This window comes from Dipodomys spectabilis, unplaced genomic scaffold (genome assembly GCF_019054845.1).
Source record: "Dipodomys spectabilis isolate Male_0828 unplaced genomic scaffold, ASM1905484v1 ptg000228l, whole genome shotgun sequence".
Lineage (NCBI taxonomy): Eukaryota > Metazoa > Chordata > Mammalia > Rodentia > Heteromyidae > Dipodomys > Dipodomys spectabilis.
Genome location: NW_024870905.1, coordinates 11,037,947 through 11,053,063, shown reverse-complemented (window position 1 = coordinate 11,053,063; position 15,117 = coordinate 11,037,947). Strand labels below are relative to the sequence as shown.

At 52.2% G+C, this 15,117-nt stretch overlaps 1 protein-coding gene across 1 annotated transcript in view; it reads right to left on the bottom strand.

The window, feature by feature from the left end:
* Positions 1–15,117, bottom strand: part of Tmem266 (transmembrane protein 266) — a 41,102-nt gene that overhangs the window by 18,772 nt on the left and 7,213 nt on the right. Inside the window, exons 3-7 of the mRNA XM_042697747.1 lie at positions 11,389–11,543; positions 8,323–8,396; positions 4,883–4,939; positions 3,598–3,736; positions 1,278–1,393 (exon numbers count right to left, since the gene is read on the bottom strand). Coding sequence (XP_042553681.1) covers positions 1,278–1,393; positions 3,598–3,736; positions 4,883–4,939; positions 8,323–8,396; positions 11,389–11,543 — 541 coding nt within the window. The remainder of the gene's footprint in view (positions 1–1,277; positions 1,394–3,597; positions 3,737–4,882; positions 4,940–8,322; positions 8,397–11,388; positions 11,544–15,117) is intronic.

Here is a 15,117-nt window from a genome sequence, read left to right as displayed (position 1 = left end):
CGTGGTAGAGAGCTAGCCTTGAACAAAAAGCTCAGGGACAGCGCCCAGGCCCTGAGTTCAAGCCCCAGGACAGAGAGGGAGAGAAGAGAGACAGGAGAGACAGAGAGAGGGGGCAGGGGAAGGGAGTCCAAGTGTCTGGTTTTTGAACAATATGTGTGTCTGTCTGTGTGTGTGTTTGTGTATGTGTCTGTGTGTGTCTGTGGGTCTGTATTTGTGTCTGTGTGTGTGTGCACATGTGTGTCCCTTTGGGGACAGTTCCCAGATCACTGTGTGGTGACATCCTCCCCACTTGACTCTTGGCTGTGGGGGACACTGGACTCACAGCTGCCAACCCCCGCCCCCTCCCGTGACCAGAGCGCTGGGCCGGGCCTGCGCCACTGTGAGCTGCGCAAACTACTTCCTCCAGAGTTCTTTTGTTTTCTTTTGTTTTGTCTTTGGGTTGCTCCTGGGGCTCAACCTCAGCACCTGAGCACTGTCCCTTAGCTTTTTTTTTTAAATCGGGCTGGTGTCCTCCCACTTGAGCCATACCTCCACTTCCAACTTTTTGGTGGTTCATTGGAGATAAGAATCTCATGGATTTTCCTGCCTGGGGCAGGCTGGCTTTGAACCATGATCCTCAGATCTCAGCCTCCTGAGTAGCTGGGATTATAGGTGTGAGCCATAGGGCCTGGCTTTCCCAGAGCTTGCTTGCTTTCTTTTCTTTCTCTTTGTCAGTCATGGAGCTTGAACTCTGGGCCTGGGCGCTGTCCCTCAGCTCTTCAGCTCAAGGTGAGCGCTCTACCACTTGAGCCACAGCGCCACTTCTGGTTTTCTGGTGGTTAACTGGAGATAAGAGTCTCAGGGACTTTCCTGCCCGGGCTGGCTTTGAACCTTGATCCTCAGATCTCAGTCTTTTGAGTAACTAGGATGACAGGCGTGAGCCACTGGTGCCCGGCTTCTTCATCGCTTTGAATCAGGGCTTTTGCTGGACATGCGCATCCTGAGTGGGACTGGCACACAGCGGCGCCCCATAGCGCTCCACGTATGGCACTGTCCACCCCTCATTTGAGGGACCCCACTGAGGGATTGCTGGGGTGCAATGCTCAGGCCTGTGGTTTGGGAGTCAGGGCTGAGCGCAGGCCTGGCGTGAGTGACAGGAGAGGGGCTCCCCTCTTTCTCTGGGTCCCCAGGAGTCAGACCATGGCTGAGAGGGCTTCTCTGTGCTCTGGCCCCCTGAGCCCTGGTGTCTTTTAGTTCTAGTGTCTCCAGGAAGGCTGGGACAGGAAGGGACCCCTTACCCCTTGCTCCTGACAGATCTGCGTCAGTCTCTCCAGCTGCTCGTCCTGGATGACCTTGGCCTTCTCGTACTGCTGGATGACGGCCTCCATCTCTACCTTGACTGGCAAGACGTAGGCTGGAAGACAGGGCCAGCTGTGGTGAGGATGGGCTGTGGTGGGATTTGGGCAGCACTGGGCTGGGGTGGGGCGGGGTCTGCCCAGTGCTTGGCAACAGCTCCCAAGCACCCCCCCACTTCCCTGGGGGGAGCATGCCCCCTGAGGGCTGTGTCCAGAGGGTCCCCAAGATCTGTTTCTTCTTTTTCTTTTGGTCAGTCGTGGGGCTTGAACTCAGGGCCTGAGCGCTGTCTCTCAGCTCTTTCATTCAAGGCTAGTGCTCTACCACTTGAGCCACAGCGCCACTTTCGGTTTTCTGGGGGTTCACTGGAGATAGGAGTCTCATGGACTTTGCTGGCTGGGCTGGCTTTGAACTGCGATCCTCAGATCTCAGCCTCCTAAGTAGCCGGGATGACAGGTTGGGACCATTGGGGCCTGGCTGTTTCTTCTTGTTTTTCACAGTGATAGAGTCCTTATTTTGAGGCAGTATGTCCAGATGCCTAGACTAACAACTATGCTCTGGTCCCCTTTGTGGCTGGGACTAAGCCATGGGACACATTCTGAAAGACAGATGCCAGTGGAAAGAACATGTCGAAACTTCCAGGAGCCTTTGATGACATGTGAATTTTAACTCAGTAAAAATGTTGAAAAAGAAAAGGTAGGCCAGGCACAGTGGCTCATGCCTCTAATCTCAGCAGATCCGGAAATAGAGGTAGGAGGGAGGATCCAGCCTCAAGGCCCACCTAAGCAAAAGTTATCGAGCTCTAACTGTAAACAAAACAAAACAACAACAAAACCAAGTATGGTGGCTCATGTCTGTAATCCCAGCTGTGGGAGAGATGGGAAGCAGTGAGTGAAGGAGGGTCATCAGTGCTTGACCTGGTAGGGTAAGGCCTAGCGTTGGGTGGAGGCTAACAACGCAGGGACTGGGGTTTAGAGATCTCTGGAACACCCACCATGGCTTCTTCCTCTGTCATGGAGTCTGATAGTCCTATTCATAGTCCCCTCTGGCTCTAGAAAATGCCGGGTGTTGGTGGCTCATGCCTGTCACCCTGGCTACTCAGGAGGCTGAGATCCAAGGATCCCAGTTCAAAGCCAGCCCCGACAGGAAAATCTTGTGAGACTCTTTATCTCCAATGAACCAGCAAGAAACCACAAGTGGAGCTGTGGTTCAAGTGGTAGAGTGCCAATCTTGAACAAAAGAGCTCAGGGACAACACCCAGGCCCTGAGTTCAAGCCCTAGGGCTGGGGGGAAAAAAAAAGTCTCATGAACTTTCCTGGCTGAGCTGGCTTTGAACCGGGATCCTCTGATCTCAGTCTCCTGAGTAGCTAGGCTGACCCAGTCTGTGTTCTTTACAGTTAGATTCAGGACCAAAGAAGGAAGTTGGCGTGTGCCTCAGTGGTCCTCGGTGACCTGGCAACATCTTTAAGATGCTCTGGGGTGCCAGGAGGACCTGGGGTTTGAGCCCTGCTCTCCAGACACTGGAGCTGTGGGGGAGGGCAGACCTGGTTTCCATGGCAACCAAGAAGAGAATCTGCCCCACCCTGGGGGATGGAGGCCCAGGGGTGGAGCTGCGTCGGCATTAAAGTGCAGCCCACCAGGCTATCAGCAGCCACAGAGGTGTCTTTTGCTGCTCCCTGATAGACATCAGGTGGGACTGGCCATGCAGGATTGAGGCCTGGGCCAGACAACCTGACCTACAGAGCCAGTGCTGAGTTTTGCAGCACAGACAGCACTGGGCTTTGAACTTGAGGCCTTCTGCTCGTTCCAGCGGGCATTCTACCACTTGTACCCAAACCTTGGGACTTCCTTGTTTTCCTTATTAGTATTATTATTATTAGTCAGGCATGAGGCTTGAACTCTGGGCTTGGGCGCTGTCCCTGAGCAATTCAGCTCAAGGTGAGCGTTCTACCACTTGAGCCACAGCGCCACTTCTGGTTTTCTGGTGGTTCATTGGAGATCAGAGTCTTACGGACTTTCCTGCCCCAGCTGGCTTTAGTTATTTTTTCAGATAGAATCTTGGACTGTAATCCTCCTATTTATGCCTCTCAGGGAGCCGGGCTTACAGGCATGTATCACCATATCCAACTCATTAGTTGAGGTGGAGTGGGAGGGGAGGGTGTCTTGCTAACTTTGTTCAGGATAGCCTCAAACCACAATCTGCTCTCAGCCCTGTCCCCCAGTCCCCCCCCCCCCTCAAAAGGAGACACTCCTTGGGTCACTCACCGTCGATGACCCTCTTCACCCGCCAGATGCGTAGCATGATGATGAGGCTGATGGCGTCCCAGGGGCTCCTGGGCCCGTTGGCTACTGTGGAGGCGACCATGGGAGCCAAGGCCAGAATGATCACGGCTCCGTCGAACACCTGGCGGGGGGTGGTTGGAGTCAGTGCTCATGGCTGGGGGGAGAGGGTGTCTCAGAGCAGACAGGCAGGCAGGGGGCACTGACCAGCCTCCACAAAGTGGGGGGGGGGCTGTACTCTGTCATAAAGACACCCCACTTCCGGTCCTGACTGGCCTCGGCCCTGAAGGACCTCCTCTGGTCCCTCCCCCACAGGCTCCCTGCTCTCTGCCCTCTAAGTGACCTTCATCCATGGCCATCCCTCCATTCAAATGACCTGGAGCCATCCTGTCCCTTCTCCTGGTGGTTTGGCTGGTCTTGGGGCTTGAACTCAGGACCTGAGCCCTGTCTCTGAGCTTTTTTTTTTTCATTCAAGGCTAGTGCTCTACCAACTTGAGCCACAGCACCACTTCTGACTTTTTTGTTTGTGGTTCATTGGAGATAAAGAGTCTCAGGGACTCTCCTGTCTGGGATGGCTTCGATCTGTGATCCTCAGATCTCAGCCTCCCGAGCAGCTGGGATTCCAGGCATGAGCCACGGGCGCCGGCCTCAGACCCCTTTGTCCAAGGTGCACCAGAACTCCAGGCTGAGAGACAAGTTTAGAGCCTGGCTGTTCAGTATCTGGACCCTTGGGCCATTTTAGAATGGATTTATTGATTTTAAAATGCATCACAAAAGCTTTGCAAATGGATTCAGATAGAACTTGTTGTGTTTTATAGGATTTTAAGGAGATTGCTTTCAGAAGTCCCTTTGCTGGAAATGGCCTCTGTCCACCTCACCTCACTCCACCATAACAATCCCAAACACCAAGAGACTCCTGTAGTCTAGGATAGGAAGGAGCTGGCTTGGTTTTTGTTTTGTGTGTGTGCTGGTCCTGGGGCTTGAACTCATGCCTGTGCAGAGTCCCTGAGCTTTTTCAATCAAGTTCTATCCCTTGAGCTACACGTCTATTTCCAGCCTTTTGATAGTCAATTGGAGATAAAAGTCTCACAGACTTTCTAGCCCTGGCTGGCTTTAAACAGCAATCCTCAGATCTGATCCTCCTGAGTAGCTGGGATTACAGGCATGTACACCAGCACCTGGCTCTGGCCTGCGTTTTTTTTGTTTTCTTTTGTTCTCATGCTGGGTTGTGTGGGTTGGGGGCTAGCGAGTGTCAGACATTGCTTTTTACCTCTATTTTATTTTCGATGTAATCCCAGATGCCCAGCACCACAATCCGAAGCACGGTCTGAAGAAAGGGAGGGAAGAAAGCCGTTACTATTCTGCCTCTTCCCTCTTCCCCTCTGCCGCCAGCACAGAAGATTCTAGAGCTCTGATCCCGGAGCTTTGCTTCACCATGCCCAAAGAGTCTACAGCCGCCCCTGTCATCCCAGCTACTCAGGAGGCTGAGATCTGAGGATCACGGTTCAAAGCCAGCCTGGGCAAGGAAAGTCCCTGAGGCTCTTATCTCCAATGAGCTCCCCCAATCCCCCCCAAAACCTGGAAGTAGAGGTGTGGTTCGAGTGGTAGAGTGAACAAGCTAAGAGAAAAGTTAACCAAGAGTACAACGTCTTGCTGGACACCAGTGGCTCACACCCGTCATCCCAACTACTCAGGAGGCTGAGATCTGAGGATCACGGTTCAAAGCCAGCCTGGTCAGGAAAGGCCATGAGATTCTTATCTCCAATGGACCACTAGAAAACCGGAAGTCGTACTGTGGCTCAAGTGGTAGAGCGCTAGCCTTGAGCTGAAGAGCTGAGGGACAGCGCCTAGGCCCTGAGTTCAAGCCCCACTACTGACAAAAAAAAAAAAAAAGATGTACCCATCACAGAGGTTGGAGTCTGTGTCACTCCTGCAGGCCCCAGGTGGGCCTCAGTTTCCCAAACGGTAGCCTTCTTTCCAGGGTTGTGTTAAGGCCTGGACGAAAAGACAGGGGAAACTGGCTTGGAACCAGGCTGAGGGCTCCAGGACCTGGGGGAGGCCTTGGGATCTGACCTTTCTGGAATTTTCCTGGGAGCTGCGGCCTGCTTGCTAAGACTAAGCAGAACAGGAGTGACCCCTGGCCCTGGCTCCCAGCTGCCCACCCTGGGAAGAGCAAAGAAGGAAGGGCCAGCACCCAGAGCAGCATTGGTCTCTCCCAGGCAGGGAGGGAAGGCTGGGCGTCCTGGCTCAGACAGCTTTCTTGCTTAGATTTATTTTATCTATTTATTAATTTTTATTGGTCGTGGGGCTTGGACTTGGCCTGGGCACTGTCCCTCAGCTCTTCAGCTCAAGGTGAGCGCTCTACCACTTGAGCCACAGCGCCACTTCTGGTTTTATGGTGGTTTATTGGAGATAAGAGTCTTGTGGGCTTTCCTGCCTGGGCTGGCTTTGAACCTCGATCCTCAGATCTCAGCCTCCTGAGTAGCTAGGATTACAGGCGTGAGCTACCAGCGCCTGCCTATCTGTGCATTGTTTTGTGTGTGACAGTCCTGAGGCTTGAACTGAGGGCCTGGGCACTGCCTAATAGCTGTTGCTCTACCACTTGGGCCACGCCTCTGCTTCCGGTTTTTTGCTGGTTCGTTGGAGACAAGAGTCTCATGGACTTTCCTGCCTAGGCTGGCTGTGAGCTGTGATCCTCAGACCTCAGCCTCCCGAGTCCCTGGGATTGCAGGTGCGAGCTATCGGGGCTGTTATGTGCATTGTTTTGTTTTGTTTTTTTCTCATAAAGACTGAAGCTGGGACTGTGGGAAGCCCCAGTGTGCTCCCTACTTTTGGGGGTCCACGAGGGGGGAGTGGGGGGGTTTGAGGTTGTGAGTCCTGCGTACAGGGCTTTGTGTGTTTCAGGTGGCTGCTGTCTGGTGCGGTGGGGGGGGGTGTGGGGGGATGCGGGGGGGGGGGGGTGACAGGAAGGGAATTCTAAATTCATGCTGGATAATAAATCCTGCCAAAAGCAATAGAAGGCAAAGCAGGAGGCGAGAGAGAAAGAGCGAGGGCGACTGAGCAAACATTTGTGTTGGCAAGTGCGGCCGCCATCGGCGCCATCCGCAGGGTTTCCCTGGGAGACATCTGGCCCGGGAGATGTGCAGGAGGGAATTCCAGGGAGATGGGGTGAGCAGCTGGGGAGGGTGCGATTCTCATGGGGTACCAAAATGGGGGGACAGGTTGTTTTGGGGGGGCCTTAGCACAGTGCCCCATCCCTGCCTAGGACAATAGCTCACGGTGAGCTGTTCGGGAAAGATCCAGGAAGAACGTAGCTGTTCCTGCAATCAGAGCTGAGAGCCAGGTTCAAGGTCAACTCCCTGGCTAGCTGGCTGGCTGCCTTCCTTTTTTCCTTCCTTCCTTCCTCCCTTCCTTCCTTCCTTCCTCCCTCCCTTCCATCTGTCAGTCTTGTGGCTTGAACTCAGGGCCTGAGCGCTGTCTCTAAGCCCTTTTGCTCAAGGCTAGTGCTCTACCACTTGAGCCACAGCGCCACTTGTGGCTTTTCCTGTGTATGTGATGCTGAGGAATCGAACCCAGGGCCTCATGCATGCGAGGCAAGCGCTCTACCCCTGAACCACCTTCCTAGCCCTCTTGGAGACTCTTATGTCCAATTAACCAGTCAAAAACTGGAAGAAAAAAAAAAAGACTCACAGAATTCCTGCCCAGGTTGGCTTTGAACTGTGATCCTCAGAGCTCAGCCTCCTGAGTAGCTGGGATGACAGGTGTCAGCCGCTGTCACCCAGAGAGGAACCTTTTCAAGTATGGTCTTTATTTAGCTTCAGGCTCTGGCACTGTGCACCTCTCTCGGCCTGGCCAGTCCCGATCTCCCTGGAGGCTGACATGGAGCTTACTGCCCAGCACTAAGGCTCACACTGACTGTCGTCTGGGCCTGGGCTGTGACGCCTGAACAGCTTCCTGCCAGCTCCCCACCAACCCCCAACTCCTCCTCCTCCTCCTCTTTTTCTTCTTCCTCTTCCTCCTCCTCCTTCTTTTTGTCAGTGGTGGGTCTTGAACTCAGGGCCTAGGCGCTGTCCCTCAGTTCTTCAGCTCAAGGCTAGTGCTCTACCATTTGAGCCGCAGCACCACTTCCGGTTTTCTGAGTGGTTCATTGGAGATAAGAGTCTCATGGACTTTCCTGCTCAGGCTGGCTGTGAATCCATCCCTCAGCCAGACAACACCTGCCAAATCCTGGGATTCCACTCAGGGCCAAACCTTCTCTGGGGTGCTGACCTCTGACCCCTGGGTCTCTGTGGCTCCTAAATCTGTGATCATTTTTTTTTCCTTGGTGGAGCTCAGCTCCCATAGTTGGTGTGTGTGTAGGTGGGGGGGTGAGGAATGCCAGGATAATAGACACTGAGCATTGTTTTGTTTTGTTTTGTTTTTTTGGTTGGTCGTGGGGCCTGAACTCTGGGCCTGGGCGCTGTCCCTCAGCTCTTCAGCTCAAGGCTAGCGCTCTACCACTTGAGCCACAGCACCACTTCCGGCTTTTTTCTTTTTGCTTATGTGATGCTGAGGAATCGAACCCAGGGCCTCAGGCATGCAAGGCAAGCACCCTACCACTGAGCCACCTTCCCAGCCCCGACACTGAGCGTTGTTGTGATGCCAACTGGGGGGTGCCCCGGGGAGAGGCGTCCCTGAGGAAGAGGAACCCACGGGCCTGTGTGTACTCACCTCGGAGAAGAACACGGATAGAATGGCCAGGCTGATCCAGTGGATGACACCCGCGAACTGGGATGCACTGGAAACTGCAGGGGACACAGCAAGGGGCGGCTTTAAGAGCGAGGGGGGGAGGGCTTCGGTGTCACTGAGGCAAGACCCCGGAGGTGCGTGTGTTTGGATCTGGTTGACGGCTGATCAGACAAAAAGCCTAGCTTTATTTATTATTATTATTACCAATTAAGTACTTAATTTTATTTTTTTGCCTGCCCTGGGTCTTGAATTCAGGGCCTGCACACGGTCCATGAGCCTCTCTCTGCTCAAGGCTAGTGCTCTACCACTTGAGCCACAGCTCTGTTTCTGGCTTTTTCTGTATATGTGGTACTGAGGAATCGAACCCAGGGCTTCATGCTTGCTAGGCAAGCACTCTACCACTGAGCCACATTCCCAGCCCTATTATTATTATTATTATTATTTTGTGCTAGTCCTGGGGCTTGAACTCAAAGCCCTGGGCGCTGTCCATTAGCTTTAGTGCTCAAGGCTAATGCTCTACCCTCTGAGCCACAGCAACACTTGCAGATTTTTAGTGGTTTGTTGGAGATCGGAGTCTCATGGACTTTCCTGCCCAGATTGGCTTTGAACCACGATCCTCAAGATCTCACTCTCCTGAGTAGCTGGGATGGCAGGCATGAGCCATGGGTGCTTGGCAGCAGCCCAGCTTTGAGGAGTATGTGCACAGAAGGGCGGCAGGTCTGGGGCCGGCTGGGCTGCTCTTCCCTCCAGCCCCAGAGGCTGCGTCCGGAGCTCCCCGCGCACAGCCAGAGTCTGCAGGAAGGCAGACTCTGTGGCTCTGCCACACTTGTAGACCTGGGCAGGCAGCTTCAAAATTCTCAGGCCTGGGGCCGGTGGTCACGCCTGTCATCCTAGCTACTCAGGAGGCTGAGATCTGAGGATCATTGCTCAAAGCCAGCCTGGGCAGGAAAGTCCATGAGTCTCTCTTATCTCCAACGAACCACCAGAAAACCGGAAGTGGTGCTGTGGCTCAAGTGGTAGAGCACTAGCCTTACCAGGGAGGGAGCAAGGAATAAAACACTGCTCTGAACAAGCCTGCAGCTGGTTGTGGGGGGAGGGGGGAGAGGCCTGGCTTAAGGGAAGCTACAGAGCCGGGGGTGGGGTAATACCCAGGTCACCCCACAAACTGGAGGGGAAGAGGGCTCCAGACTCCAGTGGGATACTTGGGGACGGGGCTCCCCTGGCTTTGGGCCTTGGAAGATGAGCCCCAGAGATGCCTGAATTACTTTGCTCAGAGCCGTATACACGGGGGCCTATGGGAACCAGAAGGAGACCCTGAAGAGACTTCCAGATGATTCTAGAAATGTAAAAATCATCTTTCCCCAGTGTTTCTCAGATGAGTTCCCGTGTCTTTTTTTCTTTTTCTTTTTTCTCTTTTACGGTTTGCTTTAGAGAGCCATAAATCTGATTGTGCACTTTATGGGGTTTAAGATGCCTTTTAGGAGCTGATATTGGATCTCCCACCCAAAAATCAATCTCCTGGATATTTAATTTTCAGGAAAATTCCAGTGTTGGCTGGGGTCTCAGTTCTATTCAATGCCCGGTCACAGCTAAGGCCAAGAAGCAAGAGGACAAGCCAGTACCAGGGTCAGCTGTCCTAGAAAGCAGACAGGACGGATGGGCGGATGGGTGGGAGAAAAGGCATGAGCCATGCTTAATTGAAGGCAGGCTGAGTTTAAACCCCGCCTGACCCCTGAAGCTAGGACATGCTTCTACTGGGGCCAAGGAGCCACCAGTGGTCTTCAAACCCAACCAGGAAGCCGGGTGCTGGTGCTCAGGCCTGTCATCCTAGCGAGTCAGGAGGCTGAGATCTGAGGATCACAGTTCAAAGCCAGCTCGGGCAGGAAAGTCTGTGAGGCTCTTATTGCCAATGGACCACCAAAACCCCCCCCAAAAAACAAAAAACAACAAAACAAAACAGAAATAGAGCTGTGGGTTCAAGTGGTAGAGCACCAGCCTTCAGTGAAAAAGCTCAGGGATAGCACCTAGGCCATGAGTTCAAGCCCCAGGACTAGCACCAGAGAGAGAGAGAGAGAGGAAAAGAAAATCTAATATAGTGGATATCAACCTTGTTTCCCCACTTACGGCTAGATAACTAAAAGAACTAAAGCGACTAGTCAATATTAGCTACTACAGAATAATTCACTCCAGCAATGGGAACCATTTTTTTTTTTTTGGTGCCAGTCCTGGGGCTTGAACTTAAGGCCTGGGCATTGTCCCTGAGCTTTTGTGCTCAAGGCAAGCACTCCACCACTTTGAGCTACAGCACCACTTCTGGTTTTCTGGTGTTTAAATGGAGATAAGAGTCTCATGGACTTTCCTATCCAGGCTAGCTTTGAACCACGATCCTCAGATCTCAGCCTCCTGAGTTGCTAGGATGACAGGTGTGAGCAAACGGTACCCAGCTGGGAACACTCTTTAACTAGAGAAAATTCCAATCTGGAAAATTTGAGACAACCATTTATAATTATTCTTTTTTTTCCCTCAAAGGATGCATACAAGGGTCCCCAACATGGGTTTATTGTTATTGATTTTGTTGTTGTTGGTTGTGGGGCTTGAACTCTGGGCCTGAGAACACTGTTCCTCAGCTCTTCAGCTCAAGGCGAGCGCTCTACCACTAGAGCCACAGTGCCACTTCCCGTTTTCTGGTGGTCCATTGGAGATAAGAGTCTCATGGCCTTTCCTGCCTGGGCTGGCTTTGAACCACGATCCTCAGATCTCAGCCTCCTGGGTAGCTAGGATGACAGGCATGAGCCTCTGGTGCCCGGCCTATTGATTGGTTTTAATCTCATGGGTTTTGGATCATGGAGTGCTGGGAAGGGAGCTGAAGAGGCCCTCACTGGGCAGAGAACTGCTGCTGGGCATGACAGAGAAGCGGCCAGCCTCCCTCCCCCGGCCCTCCCCGGAGCCTCAGCTCCCAGAGCGCGGGTTGGGGCCCCGGGGGACGCAGACGCACAGTGAATATGGACATCGTACGTGATTGGCACAGGTGTCTGACCGGCTACTCACACTGGAGGAGCTTTATATCTATTAGGAGTTCCAGAGTCAGCAGCACCACCACCAACATGACACAGGCCACCAGGACAGTGTTGAGGCTTGCACTGAGCAAAAATACCTGCCATACGTCCGCCCTCTTCCCGCAGCACGGCTTCAGCCAGTCAGACCTGCGGGGACAAAGCAAGAGAGCAGACGCTCAGCACCGGAGCTGGTGCAGGGATTAGAACTCAGGTCCTTCTCCTCTCCTCAACCTTTGTGTTTTTCTTTTTTTTCCTCAAGGCTGGTGCTTGTACTGCTTGAGCCACACCTCCACTTCTGGCTTTTTTTTTTTTTTGCTGGTTAATTAGATTAAGAGTGTTTTGGGACTTGTCTACCTCAGCCTGGCTGGCTTCAGATTGGGATCCTCAGATCTCAGCCTCCCTGTAAAATTGGGCATTACAGATGTGAGCTACTGGAATCTGGCCTGTGGTGACTCTGGGCATTGAGAACCTCAGTTTACCTTTCGTCAATGTTCAAGGGACTGGTGAACACCTTTTTCTAGTTTTCAGCGGTGAAAGGAAAGGTTTGCATCGATCCCTGCGATTCACAGTGGGTTGGACGGTGTTCACCGCTGGTCACTTGGTCTCCAAGGTTGGGCACATTTGGGAAATGTGGGTCTGTGGGCCATGGCACCCTGGTTACCCCATGTTTGCAGAGATGAAATTAAACACGCAAAGGAGAGACGAAAGCGCCTGAGACAGCCGCTGTGTGTGTGTGTGTGTGTGTGTGTGTGTGTGTGTGCGTGCGTGTGTGCATGTGGCTTAGGACATCGGGCCTTCTCCAACGCAGTGGGGGCCTCTGGGGGTGAGGCTCTGCCTGAGTGGTTTGGTCCCAAACCCTCCCTGGTTGAAGGGGCGGTCAAGACCCGCTCTGCCCTCAGCTGCATGGCCCCTCCCTCACTGGGCCGCTGCGTCTGTAAAGGAGGGCATGACGCTACCTCTCGGGGTTGTTGAAAGGCAAATGAGAGAACTTCTCTAACCTGCTACGTACCACGTGGCTGAAATGGAATGCTGGAGATGGTGATGATGATGATCCGATGATCAATGATGATGGTGATGATGATCAATGATGGTGGTGATGATGATGATCAGTGATGATAGTGATGATGATCAATGATGATGGTGATGATGATGATGATGGTGATGATGATGATGATCAGATGATGGTGATGATGATGATGATGGTGATGATGATGACCAATGATGATGATAATGATGATCAGTGATGGTGATGATGTTCATAGTGATCAATAATTATGTGATGATGACGATGACAATAATGGTCTTCAATGACGATGGTGATGATGATAAGATGTTGATAACAATGATGTTGGTGATGGTGATGATCAATGATAATGGTGATGATGATGATGGTGATGATGATATTAGTAATGATCGATGATGATGATAGTGATGGTGATGATCAATGATCATGGTGATCATGGTGATGATGATGATGGTGATGATGATATTGATAATGATCAGTGATGATGATGATAGTGATGGTGATGATCAATGATCATGGTGATGATGATGATGGTGATGATGATGGTGATGATGATATCGGTAATGATCGATGATGATGATGATAGTGATGGTGATGATCAATGATCATGGTGATGATGATGATGATGATGGTGATGGTGATGATGATATTGGTAATGATCGATGATGATGATGATAGTGATGGTGATGATCAATGATCATGGTGATGATGATGATGGTGATGATGATGGTGATGATGATATCAGTAATGATCGATGATGATGATGATAGTGAGATGGTGATGATCAATGATCATGGTGATCATGGTGATGATGATGATGATGGTGATGATGATATTGATAATGATCAGTGATGATGATGATAGTGATGGTGATGATCAATGATCATGGTGATGATGATGATGGTGATGATGATATTGGTAATGATCGATGATGATGATGATAGTGATGGTGATGATCAATGATCATGGTGATGATGATGATGATGATGATCATGGTGGTGATGATATCAGTAATGATCGATGATGATGATGATAGTGATGGTGATGATCAATGATCATGGTGATGATGATGATGGTGATGATGATGGTGATGATGATATTGGTAATGATCGATGATGATGATAGTGATGGTGATGATCAATGATCATGGTGATGATGATGATGATGATGGTGATGATGATGGTCATCAGTGATAAAACATCTGATGCCCAGACACGGGCCGTTGCCCTGTGCCATCCACAGGCCCTCGGGTGCCACTGGGCAGGGAGGGCAGTCCTGTCCTGACTGGTCCCTTCTCCCTGGAGGACCGGTGTGAATGGAACCTTCCAGCAGAGATGTCTTGGCAGTCCACCAGAGAGGGCCTGGGGAGCGGGGCTCTGAGCTCAGGAGAGCTGGGCATACGCTGAACCCGAGCATGTCTCCCTGGGTATTTTATTTTGTTTTTCCTTTTTACCAGTCCTGGGGCTTGAACTCAGGGCCTGGGCACTGTCCCTCAGCTCTTCAGCTCAAGGCTAGCACTCTACCACTTGAGCCACAGCGCCACTTCCAGCTTTTTCTGTGCATGTGATGCTGAGGAATCGAACCCAGGATTTCATGCATGCAAGGCAAGCACTCCACCACTGAGCACCTTCCCAGCCCTTCCTGGGTATTTTCTAACCTCTCTGTGCACAGCAGGCCCTTCCCTGGGCCCGCAGACACTGCTTTGGGGCGCAGTCCCCCTTGCCCCGTAGGAAGCTGGGGTCAGACCCAGAAGCTGGAGGGCAGACAGCGAATGGAAGAGGCCAAGGCGCTCACTGGAGATGAGCCCAGGAGAGTGTGGCTGGGCCTGGCTGGAAGAGAGAGCGTCCACAGAGGGACGGGGAAAGGACTGAGCCAGACCGCGAAGGCCGTGGATGGTGCCTCGGCACCCTCTGCTGGTGGACTTTGGCACTGCAGAAACACTGTTCTCTGTCCGCTTGGCAGGCCCACAAGCAGGAGGCTTGACGTCCTCCGGGCCTGGGGCCAGTGGTCACCTCGGAGTTGCCAGAGCTTCCTCTGTCCTGAGATCCGAACTCATGACCTTCCACTTGCTCTGCAGGTACTCTACGACTTGAGTCACACCCTCGGCTCTTTTTTTTTGGTTTGTTTATTTATTTATTCAGCCAGGGTCTTGTGTTTCAAACCCACGATCTTCCTCCCTTTGCCTCCCTGCAGAGCTGAGGTGCACCTCGATGCCCGGCTTAGTGGTTTAGATAGGGGTCTGACTAACTTTTTACCCAGACTGGACTCAAGTTGTGATCCTCCTGGTCTCTACCTCCTGCGTAGCTGAGATTACAGGCGTGAACCATCATGTCAAAATTTGCACTTTAGTAAAACTCCAGGGGTTGGGAGAGCTTTCCTTCTTACCTTCTGATCCAGCCCTCCTGTAGGTGGTAGGAGAGGTAATTAGGTGCTGTTGTGGTATGGGTAGGGGGTGGCTCAAGTGTTAGAATGTCTGCCTAGAGCTGGGCGCTGATGGCTCACGACTATCATCTTAGCTACTCAGGAAGCTGAGATCTGAGGATCACAGTTCAAAGCCAGCCCAGGCAGGAAAGTCCGTGAGACTCTTATCTCCAACGAACCACCAGAAAACCAGAAGTTGTGGCTCAAAGTGGTAGAGCGCTCGCCTTGAGCAGAAGAGCTCAGAGACAGTGCCCAGGCCCTGAGTTCAAGCCCCAT